At 37.8% G+C, this 25,484-nt stretch overlaps 1 protein-coding gene across 10 annotated transcripts in view; it reads left to right on the top strand.

Annotated features, from left to right (window-relative positions):
- Window positions 1-25,484, top strand: part of MCF2L (MCF.2 cell line derived transforming sequence like) — a 152,045-nt gene that overhangs the window by 118,199 nt on the left and 8,362 nt on the right. For all 10 annotated transcript variants that reach the window (XM_063392745.1, XM_063392744.1, XM_063392754.1 and 7 more), the window contains 22 exons: window positions 3,916-4,035; window positions 4,850-4,966; window positions 5,475-5,624; window positions 6,327-6,451; window positions 8,180-8,294; window positions 9,231-9,350; window positions 10,181-10,372; window positions 10,567-10,758; window positions 11,430-11,589; window positions 11,734-11,804; window positions 12,825-12,901; window positions 13,950-14,016; window positions 17,552-17,667; window positions 18,680-18,749; window positions 19,894-19,986; window positions 20,135-20,227; window positions 21,459-21,584; window positions 22,198-22,419; window positions 22,944-23,036; window positions 23,500-23,578; window positions 23,723-23,795; window positions 25,050-25,165. In XM_063392745.1, the coding sequence (XP_063248815.1) occupies window positions 3,916-4,035; window positions 4,850-4,966; window positions 5,475-5,624; window positions 6,327-6,451; window positions 8,180-8,294; window positions 9,231-9,350; window positions 10,181-10,372; window positions 10,567-10,758; window positions 11,430-11,589; window positions 11,734-11,804; window positions 12,825-12,901; window positions 13,950-14,016; window positions 17,552-17,667; window positions 18,680-18,749; window positions 19,894-19,986; window positions 20,135-20,227; window positions 21,459-21,584; window positions 22,198-22,419; window positions 22,944-23,036; window positions 23,500-23,578; window positions 23,723-23,795; window positions 25,050-25,165 (2,587 nt within the window). The remainder of the gene's footprint in view (window positions 1-3,915; window positions 4,036-4,849; window positions 4,967-5,474; window positions 5,625-6,326; window positions 6,452-8,179; window positions 8,295-9,230; window positions 9,351-10,180; window positions 10,373-10,566; window positions 10,759-11,429; window positions 11,590-11,733; window positions 11,805-12,824; window positions 12,902-13,949; window positions 14,017-17,551; window positions 17,668-18,679; window positions 18,750-19,893; window positions 19,987-20,134; window positions 20,228-21,458; window positions 21,585-22,197; window positions 22,420-22,943; window positions 23,037-23,499; window positions 23,579-23,722; window positions 23,796-25,049; window positions 25,166-25,484) is intronic.

Genomic DNA, 25,484 nt, shown 5'->3' with positions numbered 1-25,484 from the left:
GGGGTCCAGAGGAGGCCACAAAGGTGATCAGAGCTCTGAAGCACCTCTCCTGTGAGAACAGGCTGAGAGAACTGAGGTGGTTCAGAAGAGAAGACTCTGGGCCAGACCTCACTGCAGCCTTTTGGTACTTACAGGGAGCTTATAAAATAGAGGGAGAGCCTTTACACAGTCAGATAGTGATAGGACAAGGGGAAGTTGTTTTAAACTGAATGAAGAGAGACTTAAATTACATGTTAGGAAGGAATTCTTTACTGTAAGGGTAGTGAGGCACTGGAACAGTTGCCCAGAGAAGTTGGGGATGCCTCAACCCCGGAAGAGTTCAAGGTGAGGTTGGATGAGGTCCTGAGCAACCTGGTCTAGTGGAAGGTGTTCCTGCTCTGGGGGGAAATTAGAAATAGGTGATCTTTAAGATCCTTTCCCATCCAATCCATTCTGTGAATCTATGGTATTTTGATTTTACATTTTGCCCAGAACTCAGCTGGGTTCAGTCTATGCGTTTTCCCCTTTCCAGAAAGCTGGGGCATGCAGTGAAAAGCTCCCCATCCGTGAGAAGCAGATGCCTCAAAGCAGGCAGGTTAACCTCCTCCTGAGAAATCATTAACTGGTCTTCTGGAGAATTTATGGTCCTTATTTTGTCCAGCCAGAAAAGGTTCTTTCCTGTATTCTAGGTTGGGGATACTTGTAGGGCAGCAAAGATCTCAGTGTATTGAATACTTTGATCCTGGAGCTGTGCTGTATACAAATTCCTGGTTTGGTCAGATATAATTTAAAGCTGATAACAATGTCCACATCTACATCCTTTTCTCTTTGGAAGTGACACTGACCTGACTGGATGAGAAAGTGAAGGAGATGAGCAGATAGAAAACTAATCCCATGACTGTCATGAAGTATCAAACAAGTGCAAGTGAGATGAATGAATATATGGGCTGGGCTCTTCTAATTTTTGCAGAGAATATGAAAAACATGACCCCTAGTCTCTTTTGCATTGGCATTAAATTGGATAAATTCAGTATTCGAGACAAGATGTTGGGGGAATTGTTAATATTAATTAATCTAGTAAAGGAAGTCACTTTGGGGGAAAAACCAACACAATTTCTGAACATACAAACCCTTCAACAAATCTGAGTAAGGTTCATTGACTTCAGTGAAACAGTCCTTGAAGGCACTTTATTTGATAGCACTGCTAACATAACATGAATATTTTTTGGTGCTTAGTATTTAGTAAAGCATTATTGAGAAGTCATTGTTTGTTGTCTGGTTAGCATACAATGGCTTCAAACAAATATGCTGCTGGACTGGAACAGAGAATTTTTGTTTTGTTCCAGTGTTCAGGGTGAAGTTGACTGGTCAATGAAGTTCACAGGCAGCTACGGAGTATCTCTTACATCATAGTATTGTCTCTGCAAGTCACCAGGGCTTTAGCAAAAAAATGTTAGGGAAAACAGTAGTATTTTGGCAGTGCAGATACAACCTATGATAAACTGTAATAGCTGGCACAAATCCAACATTGTTTACTCTAGCACAACTTCCCTTCCTTGTTTCACAAACATCAACTTGCAGATTTGACTTCTTGGCCACAGCAAGGGAAGGAGGCATCATTTTTAAGACATGGGGGTTTTTGAAGAAAAAAATCAAACCCAAATGGAGACAAGACTAGTGGAGCCAAGTTTATATTGTAGAGAAAGTCAAAGTAATCTAGAATTTAAGCTTTTATTCAGAGAGAAGGGAGATTTCTGACAGGCTTTGAATGGGAATTCAAGCGGTACAAGACTGTATTGGCTTCAACAGCATCATTTTGGGTTGACACATCAAGATAGGAAATAATTGTAATGCGTGTTCTCTGTTTTCATTGAACTGAACATCATACTTAATTTCATCATGCAATTAAACTCTCTTTCATAAAAACTAATACACAGTCCAGAAAAAATTACTATTAGATTGCATTTGGATGCTGCTGTTTGCTTCAGGAATAGCCTAAATGTCGTAAAATCACAGAATGGGTTGGGAGGGACCTTGAAAAACCATCTGGCCCAACCTTTTGTGGGGAAAGGGAGCCTTGATGAGATTATCCACACCCTGTCCAGGGCAGTCCCAGCACTTCAAGTAAGGCGAAATGGGTTGCAGATATTCTCTGCCATAGATAGTGAGTCAGGACATCATGTGGAGGGGTGGATGTCTCACAAGGAGGCACCTTATTTTTTTCAAAATATGTTACCTTAAAAGGTATCTCTTTCATAATTTTTGTTCTTAAATATTTGCATTGCCACTGAATAAGCTTCACATTTTGGAAGGTTAAGGTGAAAAGTCACTGCTCAGTTGGACTGAACACTGCTGTCACAGGCACAAAATAAATTGACATGTCTGTTGAATGACAGAAGTAAATACAGCTGTCATTCTAAAGGCTTATCAGGGAGATTTATTTAAAAATATTTTTGTCTGGTTTTTAATGGCTCTTAAATAAATTTGTGGGTTTGCCTTGTATGGTAGTTCAGAAAAAATAGTAAGGAAGGCATAATCTTTTATTTTTCTTCTGAACAGAGTCAGAAATTTTCAATGAAAGGTTTTTGCTCTGATAACTATGGGTTAGTAACTTCACAGGCAGTACCAGTTTTAAAGAAAAGTGCACTTTTTAGTGAATTTTATAGTGCAAGGCTGAGGAGCTAGTGAGGGCACTCAGAATTACCTGGATTCTATTCCCAGCCCTCAGACTCCTTTGGAACTGAACCACTGTGCTTTCTAGAAAATTTGGGCATCACTGAAGTGGAGGCAGATTGAGAAGCTCAAGCCTTTAAGGTTCTTTAGTTAAATCGAAATCTTGGTTGTATACTGAATATCTGGGGAACCACAATGAATCTGTGAAGTTTTCTAGAAAATGTTAAACTACTTTTCCCTTTAAAAGTTCTTAATTTCTAATGCTAAATACCTGGAACCCTTGGAAACCTCAAAATGATTATTAAATGACTTTTCACCCTTCCAGATACTAACAGTTCCAGTAGGCTTGGAGCAGAGCATAGCATAACAGCTCCTTCAGTCAGTGGGGCTTTTCTGGTGGGCTTTTTTTTTTTCCCTGCAGTAAACCAGTTAGCTAGCAAAATGAAATAATTTCCAACAGTATAATGAAGAAAATTGCATACTTAATTGTTATAATGATCATTTCTTTAGTGAATTTCACTGCCTCCCTACAGTGGAAATACTGAATAGAGGAGAATGTTTCCAAGAGTGGCTAAATGCCAAATATGCAAATCTCTGTCACAGCAGAGGTTGATTTTTAATAATTTAATGCTATTTTTTTTCTCTTCTCTTCTGTTTCCCTTCGACCTGTTGTAGAACTGGGGAAGATCTACCAGATTGCTAGCTGGAAGTTGATGAGAAAAAACAGAATTGAGACTTTTTATGCTTGGTTTTTATTTTTGTCAGCCAAGTTAAAGCTTATTTCTAAGTTACTGCCTGAGAAATTCATCCTCTGTGGCAAAAACTTGTGTAGGCAACTGGGAAGGTAGAATATATAGAAATTAGAAATTTGTTGTTAGGTTTTCACACAATAATGGAGGTTTCTTTGGCACCTTCTATTAAAGAGAAGAAGAAATAACCATAAAAGTCTTGCTGTTTAAAAAATACGAAGCCATTGCTGTTGTTCATTAGCCTCCTTGGGTAGGTTGTAATCTTAGCTGAAGAGCAGTACAAGCCAGCCCTGAAAAAAAATTGATTCCAAGAGAATAGATCCCTGTTCCCCAAGACAAGTAAATGTCTTTTGAATGAAGCTCTTTGTACTAGCTATGCAACAATATGATTGGTCACCCCATTATGGGAGGCCTTTGATACAGTTAGTTTGTGGTTTATCAGGGGCTTCTCCTTGTTCAGAAATATTTTCTGGAGCTGAGATGCAGAAAATAACAAGCTAAACTTGCTTTGCAGGCATCTTTCCCAGGAAACCTGCAATTAGTCCTCGTTCTGCGCCCAACAGGATTTTTTCATCGAGCTCTCTCGGACCTTGCTTTCAGATTCAACAAAGATGAGCTTAAAATGAAAGTACCTGTAAGTAAAACCCTCTGTTTTCACTTTACTGCTAGGAATCTGTAAAAGTACTTCAGGTAGCCAGTGAGGACCAAAGAAACCCCAACAAAAAGCCATGCTTTAAGGCAGTTCTAGCAATTTTAGCTAACTCATGGTGGCTTTTTCTTGAAAGAGTATGTGAATTTTGAAGCAGATGTGTTTCCCATGGACAAACACTATGGTGTCTGTCACTTGAGCAAACATATAATAGATTTCCGTTGTTATATCACCAGTAAACCCACAGATTGTACTTTTGTTTGCAAGTGTACAGCATTTATATTTTAGAATAAAATTTGAAACTATATGAGGCGATGATATAAATGTTATTGTACTTATCAGATGTAAATTTCAAGGGGGAAAGATGGTCTTTAAGAAAAATTTCCCCTATCTTTTGTTTATTTTAGGGAACCGGTCCTTACATGACAAATCCCTGTAGACACTATTGTCCTGCAGACTCAGGATAACAAGGAAAAATGAACAAGAAATGAATGTTGCTTTTAGAAAATAGCCAAGTATGGTTTATCAAGATGAAAAAATCTGGAACTGTTGTATAATCCATAAGCTTTTTTTTTTTTTTTATATTCCTGGTGCCCATGCTCATATTCAGTCATTTACATCATCTTTAACTGAAAGAACTGTTAGGTTTGTTTTTGTATACCCACAGGAAAAAGTTCCATCTCTCACTTTTATATTCAAGTGCATCTTCTCTTTCAGTGTCTGAAGGATGGGACTTAGAATCCTTAACAAGGGACTTGTCACCACTGATCATGTTCACTTTTTCCCTGTCCTGCTGCAGATCATAATGCTGGGCTCAGTGTCAGAACTGCAGGGTTACATTGATAAGACACAATTAACAGAAGATCTTGGTGGCACCCTGGATTACTGCCACAACAGATGGCTGTCCCGTCGTACTGTAAGTCTTAGGTTTTGTTTTAACTTTTCAGCTTAATGAACCCTTCTGTTTTATACCCTGTCATTTATAAAACAGATTCCAAGTGATGCAAGTTGACTTGCTCAGTGTGAGAAGATGCTCCCAATGGTACTTAGTCATCTTAGAGAAATAATATGAGTAATAACTTGGGAGTGGTTTTCTGAACACTTGGAGCAAAGGAACTACAGTACGTTATTGTGTTGAGCTTTATTGGTTTTGCTACAAGAAAGAAAAAGCTCAAGTTGTAAAATAACTCCAGATTATAAAAATATGAAGAAGATACACCTGATACAAGCCTAAGAAAAATATACAATTAAGGAATTAATGGTGACGGTATCTGTTGCTTGCAAAATTCTACTTTGGCCATTTTTCAGTCTTGTAATTCATCTGTTTGGGTTTGTTTTGAGAGCTATATTTTGTGTGCTTGTGTTTGTTTGTACATATGTGTGTGATGAACACGAAACATCTTTAATGCTTTTTATTCCAAAAGGCTATAGAAGGTTTCGCCCAAAAGGTTAAGCAAACAGCTCAGATTCTTCAGTCCTTTGGGACTGAGCTGGCTGAAACAGAACTACCAAATGATGTGCAATCAACCAGCTCCCTTCTTGCAACACACACAGAAAAGAAGGACAAAATGAAGGTATGTAATTTTTGCAGAGATGCTGTCTTCTAATTAAGCTATCTTTTAATTTATAGCTAGCAATATGAATGGAAAACATGGATGATGCTAATAGACAGTAGTAATGGGAAGCATCAATATCCTTTTGAACTTGTTTTTTTTGATGTTAAAAATCCTTTTTCCATTGAAAATTGACATTTCTTGAAACTAAGTTTATGTATGTACAAATGCATAATGGATTGTATGTGAAACAGTAATTTCTTTGTGAGTAGTGGTGTGTTTAATTTGTAGTTTTGTTTGCAACAGGAAATTTGGTTGTATTTGCATGCATATTAAAATATATGGCCTTTTGAAGCATGAACAACTGTTCTTTCAAAAAGGATTAAATGAAAGCTATTTGGCAGTTTCAGAGCTGTGCATCTAAAATTTTTGAGATATTTGTAGCCTAAAGCGACACTAGAAGGCTGTCTACCATGAAAATTCAGCTCAGTTACACTGGGGTCTTCAGATGGCAAACATGGAAGAAGCTGAACATTTATCATTTACTGTCTGTTGTCAGCCACTGCTTTAATAAAACTGTGCTTGCTCGAATGCTATTCAAATCCTTGTTTCAATTCAGTGCCTTGTGAATTTTGCTTCAAAAAAACAACATACCACTACAGGGGTTTTGTTTTGTTTGCTTTCATTTTGTTTAATTTTGTTTCATTCTGTTTTGTTTTGTAGGAGGATATCAGGGTGGCAGTAGAACAGGGAGATGATATCCTTGGAAGTATTACAAAACCAGTTACTGAGAATCCTGAATACAAACTGAACCAAGATCAGCTAGACAATCAAACAACGGTAGAAAGGTGAGAGGTGTGAAATACTAAATATGCTGCTTTTCTGCTTTTTTGACCCCTCCCTAGCTCCTTTATTTAATTCCATATTTATGCTTTGCACATAAGCAAATGTTGCTATGTGAAAACATTATAAAATGTTTCAGAAACAACCCCTCTGTTTCAGATCCCTCCTGAACAAAGTAACCCCCTAATGCCCACTGCGGGGTCACCGGCTATAGGGAAATGGGGTTGGAATTCTGATACCAAACACTGGTCTTCTTTTCATTTTTGTCACCTTTGGACTACCTACTTGAGTAACTTTTCCTTATTTTAAAGAATATCAGTGCTTTGTTTAGAAACTAAAGTGCAATCCAATCAATTTTGCTGCTGTACAGAAGGCATGAGGGGAAGACTGAAGTGATAAATCTCTTCTTTTCAGTAGATTTGTCCATTTCCATTAGGTCTCTTTCAAGTGGGAGAGGTTTTTTTCTTTTAAAGCTAATAACTGAACAATGTTGTTAGTAGCCTTTAAAAGGCTGCTAGGGAGTACACCATTCTCAAAGTATCTATATACCAATTTCCTTTATGCTTCCTTTGGGCATATAAGTAATAGGTATTGTTTTCCTTTGCTCCCTGCCTGCCACATACACAGCCCCCTCACATTTCTGCCAGGTTAGAAGACATTATATCACTGTAGCACAGATGTAAATTTTCACAAAGCTATGAAAGCATAGCTCATTTCCCTCAGGCAGTATTCTGCATTCTTTTTTTGTCTGTCATTCTATGTTTCTGTTACACTCAGGCCGACTTTCTTTCCAAATAACTGTCCATTCCAGCCCACAAAGCTTGGCAGAAGTCACTTTTTTTGGTCACTGCTTCTATCAGCTATCCAAGGACGATCAGGGTGGGGGGTTGTTAATTTATCCATAACATTCCTATTCAATACAATATCTGACGGAAGTTGGAACAAACTCTGTGTGTGTGTGTGTCACTGTGTTTTCTCTAGTTTGTTTTAACTTGTAAATTCAGAGTGCATTTCTGTACTGTTAAAGACAAAAGTTCATTAAAATTCTCATGTGTAGCCTAAGTATAGCAAAGTGCACTATATTAAAGTCCATGGGATATCATACTGTCAAATGCAATAATAGAAGGTATGTTGTTAAGAAGTGAAAGTTTTAAGTCATTTGCCAGAATTATAATCAAAGAAGGTTTTACTCATCACAGTACAGCTGTACACTTGCCTGTGATATTTAATTAGTAACTCTGCTTGGAAGAGAGGGAGCAATGGCCTTCAGGTTTATCATGAGCTTTTCTCCAAAGAAGGAAATGTAAGGGCAGCTGGCTGGTCACAGCAGTACAGATTTTACCTTATTTTACCTTTACCCAAGCCTTAGGCTTGGGTTTCTCTGAGTCTTAACCCACACACATTTACAAATGTTATTTACATGTGTTAGTCCCAGCTCCCCATGGCCCCAAGCCAAAGCTGAGAAGGTGTATGAAATAAACACTTGCCCATTTTTCAGAACTTGATGGTTGTATTGAGTTTCAGGTTTTTACATCAATGTTATCATAGGAAATCATACTGTGCGATACAAAAGATGTTACCTGTATCCAGTTTATTTGTCCTGAAAAATAAACCTCCAAAGCCTCCTGCTTTGGGGAGGCTTTTTCTTTGCTGTGCAGGATTGCATGGCCCCTTGAAGGCTGCACCCATCATTCTCAGAGTATTTTTAATGTATTTTGTTTTGATTTTTAAAGGCTACTGGCTCAATTACATGAAACAGAGACCGCCTTTGATGAGTTTTGGATTAAGCATCAGCAAAAACTAGAGCAGTGTCTGCGCCTTCGGAATTTTGAACAGAATTTCAGAGAGGTGAGAGCTTCTCGGTGGCAGTCAATATTTGGTGATTTAGAAATTATTAGAAAATGCTTCCCGCTCTTGATTTTACAGTTCTTGTGTGTACTTGAAAGAAAGCTTTCTCCAACCTTTTTCTTGTCATTGCCCTTACTTGACACACTGCTATCTTTATTAGTTTGAACTCTTGCCTATAGAGGCATAACAATTTTTTTTTTCTGCAGGCTTAGGATTCTTTTTTCCATGAACCTAGCAGTGTATAAGCATTCAAAAACTCCTTTGAAACCTGTTCTGTACCACAGAAGCAAAAAGTGCTGCTGCAACGCTTTCATCTTGCCAATAGGTTCTTTTATGGAACCAAGTCTCAACTAAACATTCTGGCTGAAATTTTATGAAAACTGTCTCCAGCACTGTGGGTGGGAAGTTGCAACCATAGTGTTAGAAGCTGGGTGGAGGCTGAACTACAATTTTCACAGCCAGTTTCTGATCTCATGTTGTTTAACTCATGTGCTTGATGGCACCTACAGACCCTTTATCCTGGTGTAGCTGATCTCGGAGCACAGCCCCACAAGAGCAACACTCAGAAACCCTCTTGAAAACCTTTCTTTGTCTCTAAAACAATTGCTGGAGAGGGGACCCCTCCCTCATATTTTGCTGTTAACATTAATGTTGCTTTGTGTCCTTGTCATCTGGTAAAGCAAGATAATAAATGTTTCCTTAGCGTTGGTTTTCTTGCATCTTTTTCAGTACCGGGAAACAGGATTACTTCACTGCCTTTTCTTTGTATTTGTTTTCCTTTTGAACTGGGGGGGAAAGGTAGGCTGACAAAAAAGGTACTTTGTGCCCCAGTAACCACATAATGTGACTGCAAATAGTGGCTATCAGCTATTTATTTGGTGGGTCTCTGGAGAGGTGGAGCTCTCTTCATTCACACATAGCTGTGTCTCATTGCAGGTCAAAGCAGCTTTGGATATCGTGTCTGAGAGACTGTCTGCTTTCACAGATGTGGGAAACAGCCGTTCACATGTGGAGCATATTTTGAAAGATCTTGCCAACTTTGAAGAAAAATCACACGTAAGAACTCTGCAAACTCCTTGGTTTCTACTATGACAGTGCACAGGGAGAGGGGAATGCGATTTGGTTGTTGAGTGTTGAGCTTAAGGTTGTCGAGCTTAAACTGACAACAAGGCAGAATTGGCCGCTCAGGTAACATACAGAGGGAATCTGAAATAAGGTCAGAGTAATTCTTGGACACCCCTCAGTAAAGAGCAGACTGACCAGACACAAAGTGTGACTGCTTCATTTGAGAATTTGCATGAAGTGTCTACGTAGCCAAGTTTTGCATTTACTGATCAAGGGGCCACTTCCATTCCTATTAAAGCCATGTCTCTCAATAAATCTTAGAAATAAGAAAGCTGTGTATTGAATGTACGATAAAGATGGCCAGCAGGAACATACACTGAACAACACAGAAAAGGAACCTTTTTCTGATCTGTGCTTCACAGTGAAACAAATTGCTCTCTAAATGAGGTTATTGCTCTTGAGGCTGAGATAGGTATTTTTTAATTTGACTTCATATTGTTGCTGTACCCTAAATTGCATTCATACACTCACAGACCCTGCTAAATCAGACATAGAAAGACAAGAGTGGTTCCTTCACAAAGAGGCATGTGATTAAACTCACTGAGTACTACTGAGGTATTTCTGAGGTACTCTGGTACATGAACGTTTTGGGCATCTGGAAAGACAAGAAATCATTTGGATTTATTAAGCAAGGCAGATGCTAACTAAAGATGTATTCTTTATCAATATATGTATTTCACTGCATAAAAACAATTTTAATTTTTTTTTGATTGATCTTGGTCCAAGGAAAGATGTACTTTAATCAGTGCTTGTTTTCTTAGGAAACTGTAACAAAAGCCAGAATGTTAGCCTCAGAGCGTGATGATTTTATTCAAAGCAATCATTATGCTGTGGACTCCATTATTCCAAAATGCAGTGAACTTCATCACCTCTGTGATGCCTTGACCACTGAGACAGAAAGGAGGAGAAATCTTCTTAACAAATCTCTGGAGCTGCATGACTTACTGGAGAAGGTAAATTTTGTGTGCAACAGTTGTTTCCCAAAACCTCAGTTGAACAATTGTCATAATGGTAGGTAACATTATCTCACCGTGCTGCAAGTTTTCTCTTGAAACAGCTGAATTCATGACAAGGCTGAGGTGTTTCAGACTCTTAGTGTGTGATGCTGCCATTGGTGCACTCTGAGCCCGTTCTTCTCTGTTTCCAGTCTATGAAGTGGTGTGATGAAGGAATTTACCTGCTGGCTTCCCAGCCAGTCGATAAGTGTCAGTCTCAGGATGGTGCAGAAGCAGCTTTACAGGAGATTGAAAAATTCCTGGATACTGGTGCTGGCAATAAAATCAAGGAGCTGAATAAAATTTACAGAGAATATGCACATATCCTCAGTGAAGACCTAAAGGTACCAGAAGATGTTTATGTGTATCTGTGTATCCATTTGTTCATTTTAGAATTGCTCTCTTGTGCTGGCATTGATAAAGGTAAATAATCAGTACAAGGAGTTATACCTGTGAACTAGAAAGCCAATACATTTCTGTGCCTGAGTCTCATTGCATCTTTGGATAAGTATCAAGCGCTTCAGAGACTGTTTGTAACTACTCAAATTTTTCAGACAGTAAAATTGCTTTTTTTAAAATAATTCTTCCAAGAGAGTATTTGAAGTACCTTTTGTTTTATGTAGCAAAAATGTGCTACTTTTTTAAAATTTATTTTTTAGAATTTGAGAATATATTCATTTTCTTCATGGTTGATCTCTTCATATAACAGAATCTTTTTTCAATTGCAACTTGAATCTCAGATTTCTCTATAGTAAGCACACAAAGTATTTTTGAAGTGATGTTCCAATTTTTAAGTTCCAATTTTTAAATCACAGTAAATTACACCTTCTTAAGAGTGAAGAGCTGGTGTAATATTTCTATATGTGATATAAAAGTAATTGCAATTTCAAATCAGTATGCTGTAGATGTCAATGTAAATTGTTGATAGGTCTCTGACAGGAATTTAAAAATAAAAATAAATTATTTAATTTTTTAAAAAATTCAAGTTGTTTTTTTATTTCTATGGCAACCGTAGGAGCATGTACAAAAAGTTTTCCAAAAGCAAGAAAGTATGGAAGAAATGTTTCAAAAGCGGCAAGTAAGCCTTAAGAAGCTGGCAGCTAAGCAGACACGTCCTGTACAGCCGGTTGCTCCTAGACCTGAAGCATTTGTAAAATCTCCTTGTACCTCTCCAAGTAAGTAACTGTATTAGGCTTTAGGTTTTTCTGTGCTATGCTGAGCAGCTTGAAGAAACTTCCAGCCATAATTTGTGGTTGCACAAACGTGTGTCAGATGTGATCCAGCTCTAACTTCTGTTTGGTTCTGGTTTACATGTGTAGGTCTCCAAAGAGAAAACGTGTCCAGCTCAGAAGGCAGCGCGCTTCGGAGGGTAAACTACAGAAAAGGAAAGGTATTTTTTTCACTTCCTGTGTTTCACATGTGTGCCACTTGAGAAAGTCACAGTGCAACAGAATATTCAGGAATTCTCAATAGATATGAGGGAATTCCACTGAAAAAGTCACGGCATCATCCCAGTTGAAGTAACGCTGGCGAAACAGTCATGTGGTTCAAATAGGGGCTGCTTTGTTACTGGGCTGGTTATGAGGGAGGGCAAAGTAAATAGTGGCCAATATTAGGGAAAATGTTAGGGGCAGCAAAATATTAAGTTTATGAACAGGAAATAGTTTTTATTTGCCAGTAGTAATTGGCTACTCTTAAAACCATTGACAGTGAAGCAGTAGTTGTCATTGGCTCCCAGACAGCTTCACCTGACCTAGTGGGTTGCCATTCCCAAGTGGGGATGGTCTTCCTGCCCTGCCTGCAGGAAGGGAAGTATCCTGACAGCAGCAACAGAAACAAGTAGTTTCTCACTGGGTTAGAGCTGAATCAGCCCAGCAAAGGTTCAGCAAAAGACAAGGAAGGCAGGACCACGTGACCAGGATGGACAACATTTGGAGAGAAAAAGGTTAGTTGAAGGAGGGCTTGAAAGCAGAACCCCTCTTTTTTTCAGCAAGCCATAGTTAGGTTTAGGCATTACAGTAAAAGTTTTAAGAGTGAATTTCTGTGTTGGGTTAAGAAGTAACCAGAAAGTTAGCACAGTATCTTATTTTTAGCATGGAAAATACACTAAAGCTAGTGTTGCCTACAAGATTATGCTGGTGCTCTGATGTCTTCTTGAAAAGGGACTTTGAACCAACATCTTTTCTAATCTGGCTTTTGATGGAGAACTTTCCACATCCATATGTTGTGAGCTTCAAGGCCTTCAGGGTGACTCATTTTTTTTTCACAGCGTTCTTGCAAACTGCCTTCATTTCTAGTGGAGCAGTCTTTCCAGTGAAAAGTGCTGAGCACAAAGCTCTGTATTTTAAAGTGTTTTTTCTGCATCTGTGATGCCATGATTATTTTTTTCATTGTTTGTTTCCTTCTTTAGAGTGAAATGACTGAACTCCACCAAAGCAGAGGAGGATCTACGATGGATGATGAAGAAAACCTAGCTGTGTTACGGCAGTAAGTATATTTTGATAAGCAAGAAGTGCGGGTTTTCTCTGATTTAGTTCCAGCAAAGCCTGAGTTTGGCTAAGGATTTGATAAAACGAGAGTATTTCTCTGAAATAACCTCAGTGCTTTTTGGAATGCATTGGCTATGCTTTGTGCACAAAGAAAGACATTTCAGTCTGTCTGCAGCATTGTTTAGAGTTTGGGTAGTACCAGGATCTGCCTTTGCTTCAGTGAGGTGATGCTATGGCAGGACAACTACTGATTTTCATTTCAGAGATGATACAGTTTTGAGTAATAAACCACCTGTAAATCTATTGGAGGTTTTGGTCCCCATGCTCTGAGACTTTGTCTTTTTATTGGGCTGTTTTTAGTCACTGTTTTGATATTTGTTACCAAAAAATCACTTCTATAAAAACTGAAGAACATAACATATGTTAAAGAAATTACTTAGTACCACCTGCAATGCATATAGCAGACCTTGCATTTTTACTTGTAAACTGGCTACTTATGTGGTCTTTTTTACTGTTATAACCTTCTGTTACATCACACAAAATCACAGGGGAAGGAATTTGGGGGAAGTATGATTCAATGCTTGATCATAAAGGAAATTAAAGCATCATTAAGATATTTAAAGTGTGCCTTAAATGCCTCTAATTTAAATTACCAGTGTAGCTTTAAGCCTGTATTTGATCATCCTATGCAGCTCCAACTCCAGCTCCCATAATAGTTGCAAACACAGTATAACCAGATTTTGTACATATGATGATAAAACACTCTACTGCTTCAATTCAGTTACTACAGCACTGAAACTGCCAGATTTTATGTTTTCCTGTTCAAACACATTTTCAGAAATCTTAAAATATTTCAAAAATACATATCTCTCAATAAGGATATATAAAGTAATGTCAGGAATATCCATAGAACATCACATTTTGCATTACCTGGAAATTGTTCTTTTATTGTCTGAAGTAAAGAAGCAACACAGACAAAACTAATGTTGCCTCATTACTTTACACAAGTGAATAGGCCCACCTTAATTATCATTCTTTGTCCACAGGCATGTAATGAATGAACTTATCGAGACTGAACGAGCATATGTGGAAGAACTTCTCTGTGTTCTTGAGGTAAAGACTAGGTTTCACTGTGGGTGTTAGTGAATCTCTTGCATTTCATGGATGCTCTTACATTTTCCTTACCACCATAAAGCCTCTGTTTCTTCTGTCAAGCAATGTGGTCATTATATTTTTCCTTTCTTATCATATATTCACAGAGGTACCAATATGTCATTTTTTCAAGAAATAGTCATACAACTAGGATTTTGTATTAGAAAACATAAATTGACCAGAAAATAAGACATGCCTTTATATTTAGGTGGAATCATAGTGAGATTTGTAATGATCATTAACTCCTGCAAAAGTTCTTCCCACTGTCTTGGGTCAGTTCCAGGAAGGGCATATGTCACACAGGAACGTGAATCTGCATCGAGACTACTGTGTCAGAGGAGAAAAGTAGTTTCTTGCATCTTGCTTTGCACATCCTTAAGTGATCTTCCACATGTCTTGGGTACAACTGTGGGAACAGAATGCTTTGTAATAAAATCCTCATTTGAAATCATTGAGGAAGCAAAGGTGCTCCCCTTGCTCCTCATTTATGGAGGCATGATTGCAGCACTGCTGAGTTGCTTGTAGAAATGCACTGCAGTATTCTTTTTTTCCTCAAGTTTAAGTCATTGCATGTTTAAGTCATGGATGTGTCATTTTCCTGTAATCCAATTTGATTGCAGGGAATGATGAAGTTGCAGATAACTATGGCTGAATAATTTGATCAGGATGAACTAGAGTTGAGACAAATGGATATTCTTGGTATCCATATCAATATTACGCTCCTAAATAGGAACTGTCTAAAGTTTTGGACCAGGATTAATAATTTCTGAGTGCATACCTTCAAGTAAGAGTAGTGTGTGAGAGTTTTGGACTCTGGTCTTGGTTTTGCTAGTTTGTGCTGAGCTTCCCACAGCATTTACATCCTGAGCTCAGTCCAAGTGCTTGAAATGTTGATTACAACAGTATGGTCACATCTGACGTGTGATAATAAATCCAACTCAGTTGGGAGTGGGCCTTAAAGATCTTTTTATTCCCTGCTTTTGTATACAAAAATACAGGTTTATTCATAAAACCAAGACTTGAATAGTTGGAGGATTTTTGGTCCTTACTGTTGCTACTGGAGCATCTTTCTATTCCTGTGGTACTACTCTTGTTTTCCATGGAGTGCAGTGCAACTCCTGTCTTGCTAGGTTAAGTGTCTGGTTTTGTGCCACTGTGATCAACACTCCATCACTCGTGCCAGGCACACGTCTCTGTGCCTCCTTGCAGTTTGGCATCCCTCTGTCTTGAACTTGGGTGATTGGGAGTGCCAGCAGTAATTCTGGATCAGATACTTGATGAGGTACGGTTCAGTGGCAATCTCCCAGCTTTTGAGTAATTCTAGTTATTAGTCCATAGTTTTGGCTGTTCTCCCATTCCCTTTGTTTCTCCTATTATAGAATAGAAGAAATCTAATCTTGCAATTTTTCATGTAAAATTACCTGGTACTCCTTTGTGGAGACAGTGTCTACTCTGATTATGTCCTATTTGTTTGCCATGCATTTTCTGTCTGCCAAGGATTCCGATAGGAAAAAAGCAAGGTAGTTTCCCAAGACTGATTATTTAGAAACTGCTATAGCTTATCCAAGATCAGTAATTTTTCTTTCATTAATAACCATGATCATTCCACTTTAGTCTGTGAAATGCAGTAATCTTTACTGGGAGAGGAATACTGGTCTAATCTATTTTCAGGTATTGAATTCTACCCTTACTTCCACTTACTTGGATGGTTTTGGAATAGCTTTCAAATGAAAGACTGAGTAAAACCTTAAACATTTTTAAATTAAGATTAAATAATCTAAGTAAGATTAAATTATCTCAGTGACTGCATTAATTAGTTTTCCCTCTCTTTTCTTAAAACTCAGCTACTGCATAGATAGTAAAACATGAAGGCTTTTATAGTAAATTTTAAATGTGTATCAGCCTAAAGTGAAAAAATGACAAAAACTTTTTGTGTATGTATGTATTTCACGGGTTTGTTCCTTCAAAATTCACAAGTAATGAACTCTGTCAGGCTTCCTCTGACATCAGCTAAATTCAATACTCCTTCTTTTTTGCCAGTGCTGGCTGTGCTGAGATGTTTGATATCATCTTGACTTAAAGTGGAAATCACTCTCTTTGTGCAGTTCTTCATCTAAACTGCATGGTGGCTGCAGTAGGTCTTTTCCTATTAAAAAAAATTAACTCTATTTTATCTAAATTATTTTTAAAATTTTTAAGGCTGTACAATTTTTCTTTATTTATTCCACCCTCTCTCTTTCAGACTCTGCATTTTCCTACTTGAGGGCAGCAGAACTATGAGAAAGGAAGCAATGTTTAGTTATTTATGAGCTCCATCATCTTTGCCTATACCACTGGGTTTTTTCTTTTTCTTCTTCTTCATCTTCTTTTTTTTTGGTGGTGTTTGAGGAAAAAATACCCAAAGGCATTTAAAAGGGCTGATTCTGGATTCTTTAAAAAAATAGTTCTGTCCTATTCAAATGCTTGAATTCCTCAGGTTAGCTGACTTTACCAGCTAGTTCTTCTACTTTTGTAGTTTGGACCACGTGTTGAAATTAAAATTAATTAATTGTAGGTGCACTTTTGCTTATATTTTCTTTTAGTTATTTAGCTTTTTATAATTTGGTGTGGTTTATTATAATCAGTGTGACTTAATGCAAGGATCCCTTTGTGTTTAAAAAAAAAATTAAAACCACACAAACGAAAAAAACACACAAGTGAAAAATCGAATCCAAATCTAAAGAAGATAGGATCATTTTCCTTCAATGCCTGTAAACTAAGAAATCTACTTATATAAAAAAAATCTGCTTATAATGCAGGTGCTAGATAATTCCTGCTGTTTTTCTGGTTAGTTTGTTGGGAATGTTTAGTTTGTTTAGGGTATTTTAGCATTTTGAGAAAACACAGATTAGTGGCCTCAGGGCCAGAGGAGAACAGTCCTGGGCTAAAGCCACTTGTGTCCTTTTCTGTGCCAGATAAACAGACAAGAGAAAGTGTGCTTATATGACAAGTGGAAGGTGTGGGAATCTAAAGCTACTCCTTTTGATACCAAACAAATGGAAGTGCCTTAAACAGAATTTTTAGCTTCATGGTTTCTGTTACCTGCAGAAATAACTGCAGTCAGCTTATTCCTTCATAACAATGGCTAAGACAGGCATGAAGGTTTGTGTGTGTACTGGAATTGTGGCTACAAATTCAGATGTTTGAAGTCTTAGCAAAAAGAGTATAATTTGTAAGCAGTATGGATGTGTAGAGCCTTTACTTGGTGAAAATTATTGCAAACTTTGTTTTATCCTCACTTATCTAGAATCACAGGATTTACTCAAGTGTCTTTTTAAACACTCTGTGTGTGTCTGAGTGGGGTGATGAAAAACCAGAATTTGTGTTCTGCTTTCATGATTAATAGTGAGCTCTCTGACCTTGTCTGTCTGTCAGCCTGAAGGCAGACTGCCCTGTTAGAGAGACAAGTACTGCAAGTAAAGGGAGATAATAATTGTGCCTCTCTCCTGTGTTTTAGGGCTATGCTGCAGAGATGGACAACCCCTTAATGGCTCATCTCATTTCACCAGAACTGCAAAATAAAAAAGATATCTTGTTTGGGAATATGGAAGAAATTTATCACTTTCACAACAGGTGAGGATTTGCAGTCGGGTCTAAGAACAGCATTTGGATGAGATTCTTTACTTTGTATTTTAATCTGCCTTAGATTGCTAAAAGATCCTTACAAAGTTCTACTTGTCTATATGGCATGTTAACACTGTATTGCACAGAAGAGGAAGAGGAAAATATCTATAAAAGATGAGCAAAGCTGTGTGAAACTGCATACATGCAGTACACAGGTAGGATTTTGCGTTGTGGTCATCTGTCTGAAGCAAAACATTTGGATCTGGTTACAAGATAAGTAAAGTAGGTTTTGTTTGGGTTTCTTTTTTTTTATTACTTTAGCTATGGAAGGTGAATTATGGTTCTAAACCACAAATTCTCAACTCTTGCATCTGACTGAGGGTGATAAATTTTATATTTCTATAGCTGTATTAAATAATATATAAAACCGTAATTATTTTTAGATATTAAATGTATATCTTGAGCGACTTCTCTGAATTCTGAATCCTTGCTGCTAGAGGGGTATTTTTTCATAGGATAACATTTAAATTCATAGGAAAGGGAAATTGATTTTCAAGAGAAATTAAGCATATTAAGTAGATGTTTCTTATTCAAGCAAAACTAGAATGGGAGTTTTCTCACTGATTTTTTCAGGTTTGTTTTTGTTTTTGGGGTTTTTTTTGGTGGGTTTGTTTTTAGTTTTGAGAAGGTGGATTTTGGGTTGTTAGGTGAGTGGTTCTTGGTAGTATTTGGAAGCACAACCCAAACACTTTAAACTGTACAAATCCTGCTGCTGAATACATAAGGCAGGGAAATTCAATCCCCCTTTCTTCTCCAACTATGTATTTTATTTCACTTGCAACAACAGTAAGAATATTTGTTTTAATTTGCTATCCCCTTTAAAATACATGATCTAGAAGTATTATGTCTAGTTTTGTAGCATTACAACTTTTTTTCCAAAAGTTTAGAATACTAATTGCAAGACTGAACATTGTAACAACTTTCTTTAATGTGTGCTCTAAGAAAACTTTGTTTCTCGTAGAATATTCTTGAGAGAACTGGAAACCTATGTGGAATACCCAGAACTAGTGGGACGGTGCTTTCTGGATCAGGTATGTGTTGCCTTTTGCTGGCACTTCATTCAGAAACCTCTTTGGGGCTGTAACATGGGAGAGTGATTCTCATGTAGCAATTACCACCACATCCCCTTTGTTTGTCCTCAACATATAATAGGTTGAGAATGTAGATGTTATTTGAGAGTTAGAGATATTTTCACCTGTGCAGCACAACTGATTTTGTTAGGAAAAAAACTACTATCTTGTTAAAAGAAAACAGCTTTTTTAAAGTGGAAGTCAGGAAAGCATGAAGAGGAGTCATGCACTGCATTGTTTCACATCACTACAAATGATTGGTTTACTTGGCTAGATTTCTTCATTGGATTGTTGTTTTGTTCTTTTCTGTTTTCTTTAAAGAGTATGCCTCAACAGAGAAAGTCCAAAACATTTTTGTTCCAAAAATAGAAAGCTATGAAGTCCCACCTGTAGTATCCTAAAGGCTAAATAAGAATGTGTGTATGGAAATCAGACTGATGCTATTGATGCTCTAAAGCTCCTGGGAGGAGCCACCCCTCTCTTCTGTTTAATGGCTAAATCCATGGAAATGCTGTTTGCTAAAACTGAGGGATGGAGGTACTTCTGTGCCTGCTGATTTCCTACCTGGTCTTTCCTTTATATCCATGGTTCTATGACATTGTCAACAGTCTTTATTTCCTTTTGCTTTCAGCAAGTGCTGAAGTAATGCCACTTAATTTTTGAAGTAATAAGGGGGAACAAACTGCTTGGTTTACCTTAGTGCAACCCTCAGTGAAAAACACATTTGTGAAATGAAAATAAAGAAAAAGGACAAAGTCTTTTAAAGAAAGCTACATGGTGGGTGTCATGGCTGGGTACTCATAGAGATATTTTTCATATTGTAGCAGAAATATATTTGTAAATGTGACATATGCTTATTCATAAGGTGTTTAACATTCAACTGAAGCAAAAATTAATAGGAATGTTTTATTTCGCAAATTAGTAGCCATTACAAAATCAGTGATTTTGCAATTCCTTGAGGCATCCTAAACAAAAAAACAATGATTCAATTTTTGCTGGTGGTGGATTTTTTCATTGCATTATTGAAAATGAAAAAATTGTTATGAACTTTGTCTATTAAAGTCACAAAAATTCATGAACTTTTTGCTTGTGTCCCCAATTCCAGATGGAAGACTTCCAGATTTATGAAAAATACTGTCAAAATAAACCTCGGTCTGAAAGTTTGTGGAGGCAGTTTTCAGACTCTGTGTTCTTCCAGGTATGCTGACTTGAATCCCTAAAATAATGGTGGCTATGGTTTTGTTGGGGTCTGGAGTTTTTTGTTTGGTTTATTTTTGCTGAACTTCTCAAGAACAAATACCACAAATACTGATTAGTGTCCTGATGAAATCCAACACTGATTGCAGGAATGTCAGAGGAAACTCGACCACAAGCTCAGTTTGGATTCATACTTGCTGAAACCTGTTCAAAGAATAACCAAATACCAATTATTGCTAAAAGTAAGTATTACTAAACTATAACGCTAAGCACATTTTGTGCTTTTTTTTGTTGTTGTTTTTGTTTGTTTGTTTGTTTTGTTTTGTGGGGGGGTTTGTTTGTTTGTTTGTTTTTTGGTTGGTGGTTTGTTTTGTTTTGTTTTGTGGTTTTTTTGGGTTTTTTTGGGTTTTTTGTTTGTTTGTTTTTTGTGGTGGTGGTTTTGGGTTTTTTTGGTGGGTTTTTTGTTGGTTTTTTTTTTTTTTTTGTGTGTGTGTGTGTTTTGTTTTTTGTTTTTTGTTTTTTTTGAATGCTGCTTCTCTCATCCTGCTGGAGAGAAACCTAAAAGTTAGTGAATTGATGTGTGAATGGGAACACAGAAATCCTTGTCCATCCGTTTTCAGCTCAGTTCTTTTTTCTTTCAAAAAGTCAAAAAACTTCTAATAAGCAAACATTACACAGAGACTTCTTGTGTAGCTACTTTTGCCCTTAGATTGCAGCTGAAAAGAAGGTGGGAAGTTGATGGGGGGGAAACCAGAAGGTCCAAGAAAACTTTGAAACAAAGATGGTAGACTATCTGAAATACTTCAGTTATGGTCACCTCACCCATATTGCAGGAACTTGCCTTGCTGGGCTCTAGGAAATGCACTTGAGAGAGAGCACTGTCTGGTGTTTGTATGAAGGATGCTGTTGTGATTCACTTAAATACTGAGAGAGCCATATACTGAGAGAGCCAAATAAGAGCAATATGCTGTCTTAAATTTATTTAAATTATTATATAACATTTTGCCATGTTTGAACTAAGAAATATTTCTCACAAAGGCATGTTACAATTCTTGTATTGAACAGTAGCTTAAAAATCGGTTGAGGATTGTTGGTTTGGTTTGATTTTTGGTTTTTTTTGCAATTGTGATGAAAAACACATTTGCAAAGTTAGTCTTGTACAATTCTTACATACAGCTTACAAAACCTGTAGATGAACAAAATATATTTGGCTAATGAGCAGGAGAAATGGGAAGTAAATCTTTAAGATCTACTGAGTTCCAGCCACTATTGAACCAACTAGATTGTATGGTATAAAGCTCTACTTGGCTGACTTTAAGATCACAGAATTACAGAATTATTTGGGTTGGAAGGGACCTTAAAGATCATCTCATTCCAACACCCCTGCCTAAAATTCAGTGTTAAAATTTGAACGTTCCTAGTTGCTACTGTTTCAAAAGCTGAATAAGTGTGTTGTCATTCCCTTGCACTCAGGAAATGCTGAAGTACAGTAAAAACTGTGAAGGTGCTGAAGATCTTCAGGAAGCACTAACTTCTATACTGGGCATTCTTAAAGCAGTTAATGATTCTATGCACCAGATAGCCATTACAGGCTATGATGTGAGTAGCAATATTTTTGCTTACTTTTAACTTTATTTTCATTTCTTTTTTTAGATATATGTACAGCATGCCCTGTCCTATGTGCTAATAATGAGAAGAATGTTTTACAAAACATGCCTTTAAACTTAATTGTCTAATGAAAATAATAGAAAAGGGATGTCTTTATACTCTTTTGAAGTTTTCCTGCTATGACTAATATTTTCCTCTGTCTATCTAAGTTCTTTTTTCTTTGATCTTTGTGTAAAACTATACTCAAAACTTCCAGTTCCTAAAAAAATAACAAAACCCAAAACAATACATAAGCAGATTTGGAGCACAGTTTGGGGGGAGAACCAAACAACCAAATGTGTATTGTGCTTCCCTCTTTCTATGCACAGGTCTCTGTGCCTCTGCCACTGGTACTCTAGACTGTAAAATCCTGCCTGAATAGTGTTGGCCAGTGAAAATTTTATGTAAAAAATTCAACACTGACTTTATTGCATTTCCAAATACAAAGTAAACACTGATATGAGGGATTATTTGCAACAACAGACTTCTAAAGACCTGTTCAGAGTCTGTATTTAATCTGATGTTATCTCTGTAGTTACAAATATCACTGGTTTTTTTGTTCCAGGGCAATCTGAATGAGCTGGGCAAGCTCTTGATGCAGGGGTCCTTCAATGTCTGGACTGATCATAAAAAGGGTCACACAAAAGTGAAAGATTTGGCACGCTTCAAGCCAATGCAGCGACACCTCTTCCTCCATGAGAAAGCAGTGCTGTTCTGTAAAAAGAGAGAAGAAAATGGAGAGGGATATGAGAAAGCACCTTCTTATAGCTACAAACACTCCTTAAATGTAAGACACTGATCAATCCTGATGGTCAAGGTGCTGAGGGCTTAGCCTGTAGTAATACAACATTCTAGTTTTATCTGTGCAAACCTGTGTTGCAGCATTGTACTGGGAACTTCACTCTTTCAGACAAACCTGACTGGTGCTGCAGGTCTGAGTTTCTTTTTGTTGCTCTCTGTCCAGCTGAATGGCAGTTGCATTAATCACATAGAAAACACAGGGAAAGGTAATGTAAAAACCATGAAGGATTTGGTGGTCTGGATTTTAAAAGCGACGGTTTACAAGTCAGTCTCAATCTAATGTACCTAAACCCTGCTTCCCTCCAAGGTAGGCAGGCTGATACAAAGAACTAAATCTCTTGTTTCCAACATGCTGATCACAATTTTTTAGCTACTCTTTTCCTTGTGCAAGAAGCCAGAGGGGATTTTCCTTTTCAGAAATAAGGTACCAAAGAATACCAGTAGCTGCCTGCTTCTGTTTTTAACATAATTGCAATGCAGTAGGTCAGCTTCTGTTCTCTTTGCTTCCAGATGGCTGCAGTTGGAATAACAGAAAATGTCAAAGGTGATGCAAAAAAATTTGAAATCTGGTATAATGCGAGGGAAGAAGTTTACATTATACAGGTAAATAACATGGCCCTACATTAAAAAAAAAGAAAAAAGGGGAGCGGATGCCTAACCCTAAGAAGATCTTGAAATTTTTTCCCTCTGTTATATCACTAACAGAGTGTGATGAGGAAATGTAGGAGAAAAAAGAAAACCTAAATCATATTTCAATGGAAGAGTCTTCTGGGAGAAAAAAATAATCACATCTTACAATGTCCATAGAGGATATTGTATACACCATGAGTATGGCTGTCACTGGAGCAGTGGATGGCTTGGGACACAGGGTTTGGCTGTAGCACATGCACAGCCTCTGCCTTAGCCTATTCCAGTGGCTATAACCAGTTTCTGTTCATGGAGGCACTGGGGAGGGAGCTTTGTCTGTCCCTCTAGAATGATTCCTCTGAGGCTATGCTTTGGCATGCAACTATTTGTGTAATAACCATTCTGTGCTTGGTGGCTGACTGTATTTATTTTTGGGTAGGCACCAACCCCTGAAGTGAAAGCTACTTGGGTAAATGAAATAAGAAAAGTGCTGACAAGTCAACTGCAGGCATGCAGAGGTAAAATACCTTGGAGATTCTCGTTTTGTTTTTCAAATTTTTTAAAATCTGTTTTCTCTTTGATCTTCAAATGCTGCCCTGTGGATCTTCCCAGCATAGGACACAAATAAATTTTAATAGTTCTTTTTTTTTCCTCCATTACAGAAGCTAGTCAGCACAGGACACTAGAGCAAACACAGAGCTTACCTCTTCCACTACCAACATCATCTTGTGCAAGGTAAGGATGTTGTCACATCAGCCTGGCTATCTTGTAAATACACTAATACATCTGATTTGCAGTTCTTTATAGCTCCTACCCCTTAACACCGGTCCTTGTGCTTTCAGGTTTTGGATTAGTTCTCTTTCTACTATAAAGCTGTAAAGACTGGGGTTTATACATCTCCAGAACTGTTAAACTGAGCAGCAGTAGCATGTATTCTGCCAGTTGATAGAGAATGCCACAGAAATATAATTTTCTGCACCAGCCAAAATCCTGGTGGTATTATGTGTCTGCTTGTTGAGCAGCTGATTATATACATTGCAGTCCAGATAAGAGAGTTTTATGGAGCAACCTTTTCCTTCCTTCACCGATCTTTTCCTTTACTACTTCTTCCTTTTCCAATGTCATGTTACCTTCTTTTTTGTCTTTTTCACAGCAGTATCTTTTCTCTGTCTCTTGTTCTTTTACTCCAATTTACTTTCTTTTAAACCTGAGTAATGTGTTAATTCCTCCAGTGTCGCAATTTCTGGGTCAAGGTTTTTCTTTTTTTCCATCCTTCACCATTCCAACGTATATATATATTCTTCTGTTCCCATCTGTTATTCTGCCCTTGCCTGACACCTCTCTTTGTCCTCTGCTCCTCAGCCTGGTTTTTCACATGTGTGTACATACCTATCCGTAAGCCCAAGTGTTCATATCCATATGGTGTGTTCTCAAATACATATTGGTCTGCATCTCTCTGCCCTGCATCTTTTATGTATCTACTCATTGCTCAGGGAGGATTTCCCAGGCACAACGTATTTGGGGAGTGTCTTTCTCTATCCCATTCCCAGATGGAGTTGTGATGGGAATCCACTGCAAGGTCCCTTTGTTCCTTTCTCTATCCCATTCCCAGATGAAGTTGTGATGGGAATCCACTGCAAGGTCCCTTTGTTCCTGTGTTAAGAGCTACTGAGAAGCAAAGTTTATTCCTTTATCTTTCTTCTTTTATTCCTAGTACATTCAGGAGGACCCTGTTAGGTGCAAGTGAGTGAAAGTTGTCCTGAGCCATCTTTCCAGTAATTCCCACTGCCATAGTACATGTGATTGCAGTCAGGAAAGGTGTTTCTCAATTGTATGTTCTCATGGGCTTTAAATGCACAATCACCAGTGACTTTTTCAGTCCTGGAAGCTACAGTTTGGGAAGTAACAAATAAATGGTTTTCAGCCTATATATGTGTATGTAAAAGCCTGTGATTGGATTGATTGTCTTCATTCTCTTCTAATAAACAGTCCTTCACGAAACCATATCAGAAATACCAAAAAAACGGAGGAGAAAAAAGCTGATCTCACAAGTCTAGAAGGTTGTGGCACTACAGTAGCACCAAAGTACCCTGAGAAAGGCAAAGGTGAGTTTGCCCATACATGTTGTGGTCTGTAATTGCAAGGAGCATGCCTGCACTGCAGATGCACAGGCAGATCCACCAGCAGAGTAGCCATGGTAGTGCAGGGGAGGCAGCAGGACTCCTGAACCAGCAGGGCTTTGCTGTTTTCAGCCTAAGGCAGCCCACCCACAAAGTGCTGCCCACACTGCACCAGCGTGCCGGTCCCATCTGCCCTTAGCTTGGGACTGATTTCTGCATTGCAGGTGTGGTGAGGACAGGCCCAAAGCTATCTTGAGTGGACAGTAGCCAAAGGCAGGTGGCAACTATTTGTTTTGAGGCCCAA

Source organism: Prinia subflava, chromosome 3 (assembly GCF_021018805.1).
Source record: "Prinia subflava isolate CZ2003 ecotype Zambia chromosome 3, Cam_Psub_1.2, whole genome shotgun sequence".
NCBI classification, from domain to species: Eukaryota; Metazoa; Chordata; class Aves; order Passeriformes; family Cisticolidae; genus Prinia; species Prinia subflava.
Note: the sequence above shows the minus strand (reverse complement) of the source record. Positions and strands in the feature narration are given on the sequence as shown.